The sequence below is a fragment of the Bison bison genome, unplaced genomic scaffold, assembly GCF_000754665.1.
Source record: "Bison bison bison isolate TAMUID 2011002044 unplaced genomic scaffold, Bison_UMD1.0 scf7180017864376, whole genome shotgun sequence".
NCBI classification, from domain to species: Eukaryota; Metazoa; Chordata; class Mammalia; order Artiodactyla; family Bovidae; genus Bison; species Bison bison.
In genome coordinates, this window is record NW_011494948.1 from 15472283 (window position 1) to 15476846 (window position 4564).

Sequence of the window (4564 nt, forward strand, 5' to 3'; positions counted from 1 at the left end):
GCTTCATGGCTTCTGCTACCTGTGGCCCCACATTCTCACATGCCTCATGGTTTTTGCAGCTTTCTCCTTGTTTTTGCTATTCAGTTTCTGACATCCCTCATCCACCACATCTGCCTTGCTAAATTCTAATTGTCCACTTCTTCTGAAGGCCTCACATTCAGCCTCTCTGAAAAAGGATCTGATTGTTTCATACATTTACCATCTCATACAGGCCATGGCTAGGAGATAGAGTTCTTACATCAGTCTACCTAATAGAACCATCGTCCAGCTTAGAGACTGGCTGTCCATGAGTAAGATACTATCCCAACTTTGTCATCTGTGGCCAGGATTGTGAGGTCACATGGTACAGAGCATGGCAACTCATGCTTAATCCCTTAAAAGGGACTGTGGGCATGGCAGGTCTGCTGAGGGCTTCCAAAAGGGAGCAGTGTAACTGGCAAGCTTCTTGTTCGCCTGTCCAGTACCAGTGACTTTCAAAGGCCAACCTTCTCCTTGGCCTGTTCTGCCTGTTCTGATCTGCAATGGGAGAAATCAAGGCTCTAGGGGCAATGTGGAAAGGGAACTTAGGCTCCAGTTCTGGCTCCTACATTTCCTAGTAGTGGGGCCTTAGGCAAGTTTCTTCCCCACTGAGAGCCTCAGGAGGGGACTGGACGAAGTCTGTAGGTTCCCTTACAGGTCTGATGTTTGAGTATCTCCCTTTAGGTTACTGTATAAGGGACGTAAGTCTTATCTGGGGAAGCCCTCAAAAACATCTGAGGTAGGAAAGAGGGAGTCAAGAGTCCCACCTTGGAAGGGCACAGGAGGTGCTTAGCCAAGATTTATTGAACTCAATGAATGAATCAATGGCTGGGGAGGAGGGGGAGACCACACAGCACACAGACAATGTTTACTTAACTTGAGGAATTTCAATTGCTGAGGAGGCTGGAAGGAGATTCTGATTCAGATGGATGATGAAGGAGAATGATTGGGACAGAGTAGGAATCTTGGCTATTAACCAGCATTCATTCTATCCTCCCAGTCACACTTCACATCCAATAATCAGTCACCAAGTCTGCTTCATCTCTTCCTTTAATGGCTCACACCTTATCATCTCCAATCCAGTCCCACTGCCCTTGCCCTTCAGTAGACTAGTATTTTCAAGTTCCCTAACTAATATGTCTCCATTTTCTCCTTCACACATGCATTCATTCATTGAAAAACTATTTTTTGGATGCGTATTTGGGGTCAGGTACTGTGCTTTTTGCTGGGTGTATACTAGTAGCAAGATAGTCCCACACCCACCCCTGTGGGGCTTATAGCTTATTTGGAGAGATAAAATAGGCAAATATAAAACTGTGAGAATTGAACTGGGAAACTAAGGGAGCATAAAGTTTGAGCATCTAACCTAATCTGCTTCCACACTGGCCAGCCAGAAAGGGGTTTGTTTCTTATCTAGTCTCCTCTGCTGTCTCCAACCCACAGTTCCCAAACCTGGCTGCACCCTAGTTACATCCTCACATTTATAAGCTCTCCAGATGCTGAGGCCCCCACCCAGTTATGAAAACTGAATTTTTAGGTGGTGGTGGTGGAGGGTGTCATCCAGGATGCACCATGTGTTTCTGGTATACAGCCAGTTAGGGAACCAAACTGTTCTGAGAGGTAAATCTGTTCTATAGCCAGGCTCTTAACGACTCTCTTCAAATCTGGTTCCTGACTACCTCTCCAGCTTCACTTCCTGCTACTTTTCCCCAGCCCAGGAAACCTTATGGCTCAGTATTTCTGAACTGGTGGGCTGTTTCTTGACCGCAGGTCTTGTGCATACTGTTCCCACTACCTGGAAATCCCTTCCAACTCCTCAATTGGCTAATTCCTACCAGTCCTTCGAGACTCAGCTCAGGTTTCACCTCCTAGACTAGAGGATGTCTTCCCTGAACCTCTACCTAAGCTAGATGCCCTTCCTATATCCATGCTCCTGTCATAACGCTGATCACATTGGTTTATGAATTGCCTCCCCAACTAGACACTGAGCTCCTCAAGGACAGGATAAAGATTTGGTTCATGTTTGGGTCCCCAGACTAAGGCTACTAGGTCCAGAACATAAGGGAGTCAACCTAGTGTCCCCCAACTAGCCCTAGGGATTTCACTCAGGTCCAGCTGGCTAGGAGGCAGTGTGACACAAGAGAAAGTACTGGGCAAACAGAGGAGATCCTAGTTGAAGTTTAGGCTCTGCAACGGAACCACTGGGATCTCAAGACAAGTCATCTCACCTCTCTGAGCCTCAGGATTTAAATCCTTTGTAGCACTTTTGTTCCTATGTGCCAGGGCCTTAGCCTGAGACAATTTATGTAATGCTTTCTACCTCATGAGGTAGGGATTAGTTACCCAGATTATCATCCACACCTACTGAGTTAGATTTCCAGGCGTGGGACCAGAGCAAGGAGCTCCACATCCTTTGGACACGGGAGTGCAGCAAGGAACTGCTGCTTTTCATTATAAGCCCTTCTGTAATATTTTATTTTCTAACTGGTGTATATATTGCTTTGATTCTTAAAAAGGAAAAAGAGGGAGTTCACTGGTGGCCTAATGGTCAGGATTCCGGGCTTTCACTACCACAGCCCAGGTTCAATCCCTGGTTGGGGAACTGAGATCCTGCAAGCCACACAGTGCAGACAGAAAAAAAAAAAGAAAAAGAAAAAGCTTCACACAGGTGATTCCAGTGAACAGCCAAGGTTGATAACCACCCTCACAATGGAGAAAACACAAGACCGATGGAGGGCCTGGGTTCAAACCTTCACTGCTACCTAGTAGGTGGGTTACTTCACCTTCCTGGGCCTCAGTCTCCTTATCTGTAAAGTGGGAAGAATAGCAATTACTACCTTTAAAAGCCTGTGATGATCTAGATGTTAGCCAAATTGCTTTAGATATATTTCATCTTCCTTACATGGTTGCAAGGTAGGTGTATATTATCTCCTTTCCTTCGTGAGGAAACCGAGACTCAGGGAGGTGAAATAACGGGCTCAGGTTTCTGCAGCTAGGATTTGAATCAGGGTGACTCCCAAATTGTGCTTTTCCACATATGCCAGCATTTCCCAAATTATGGCACACACACCACAAGTGGTATGTGATTTCTTTGGTTGAACACATACATTTATTTTGTCTTGATAGTTGTCCCTTTTAATATGTATTAGAAAATACATACTTAGCACATCAAACCCATTGTTTCATGGTTATCGCTACTTAGGATGAAACTAAAGTAGATAACAATATTAGACCTAAGACAACCTCAAGAAAAATACTGGGTAAATAGTACGGGAGGGCAATTTGGAATTATCTATTAAAAACAAAAGTATACATAGCCTATGACTCTGCAATTCAATTTCTAGGAATCTACCCTAGGTAAGTTTTCACACACACACAAATGCTCCTGCTTAGCATCCTATAAAAGCAAAAACAGAAAACAGTCTATCACATGAGAAATGGGTAAATAAAATGTCACATAATGGCAATCTACCTAACAATTACAAAGGATGAACTGCTTCTACATTTAGCAACATGCATAGATCTCAAAAATATAGCTAAGCAAAGAAAGAAAACTGCAGAATGAGTCAATATATCATCTGCATTAAACACAATATATTCAATGAATTCACATGTAAGTCTTAAAGTTAAGATGGATGTACAACAGACATTACAGCAATTAAGATGCGATGGGAGAATGGTAGTTGAATGACTACTATTATTTGTAACAATCTAATTTCTTAAAAAGAAAATTCACTCATTACTTGGGTAATTACAATTGATCAAACCTTTAAAAAACAAAAATGTAGTATATAGGTGAGGACAAGGTGATGGTCTGATGGTATATGTGAAGAAGCAAAGACTGATCTCCTGGCAGCACACTGAGCTGCCTCTGCAACTAACAGTTATTTCCCAAAAGGAACATTGCATGCATTCAGCCAGGATGTGGCCCAGGCTACCTCTCCCCTACCTCCTAACAACCCAGGTTGAGATCTAGGCACTCAGTTATACATGATTTAAGCTATAGGGTTCCTTGTGCCCTCCATTTACCAGGTAAACCCCATAAATGCCCTGGAACTTCTCCAATAACCAGAGCATTCACCATCTCCCAAATCTGGAGGCTCCTTCTGTCCTTAACAATTGGGATCAGAAGCCCTCAGGCGTTAGGCATGTGAAGACTTGTATTCTGAGGTGTTGGCACCTACTGGACTCTAAGCAAGGATAAGGCCTCCAGTGAGGAGTTTGACATCATTAAATCCTATGAGGTAGGTAAATACTGTTAGCCCCATTTTATAAATGAGGAAACTGAGGCACAGAAAGGTCAAATGACTTGCCCAGCGCCAAACTAGAAAGTAATAAAAAATGGGACTAGAACTGTCCTCAGAGCCCAGACTCTGCTCCTAGTACCCAACCAAATCCTACCAACTTAAGGTCCAGCTCAAAAGTGACCTCCGGAAGGCCTGGAGGTGATCGTCCTCTTTTCAAATTCAAAGCACCTATACCTGATTCAGCTAACCATGGGAACTCATGAACTAGCATCTTCCTAGTAGGAGGGTAGAGATCATGT

General features: G+C 43.7%; 1 protein-coding gene across 1 annotated transcript in view; it reads right to left on the reverse strand.

Moving 5' to 3' along the window:
- Positions 1-473: 473 nt before the first annotated feature.
- SMC1A (structural maintenance of chromosomes 1A) overlaps positions 474-4564 on the reverse strand; it is a 41459-nt gene continuing 37368 nt past the window's right edge. The window contains exon 27 of the mRNA XM_010857102.1: positions 474-516. Coding sequence (XP_010855404.1) covers positions 474-516 — 43 coding nt within the window. The remainder of the gene's footprint in view (positions 517-4564) is intronic.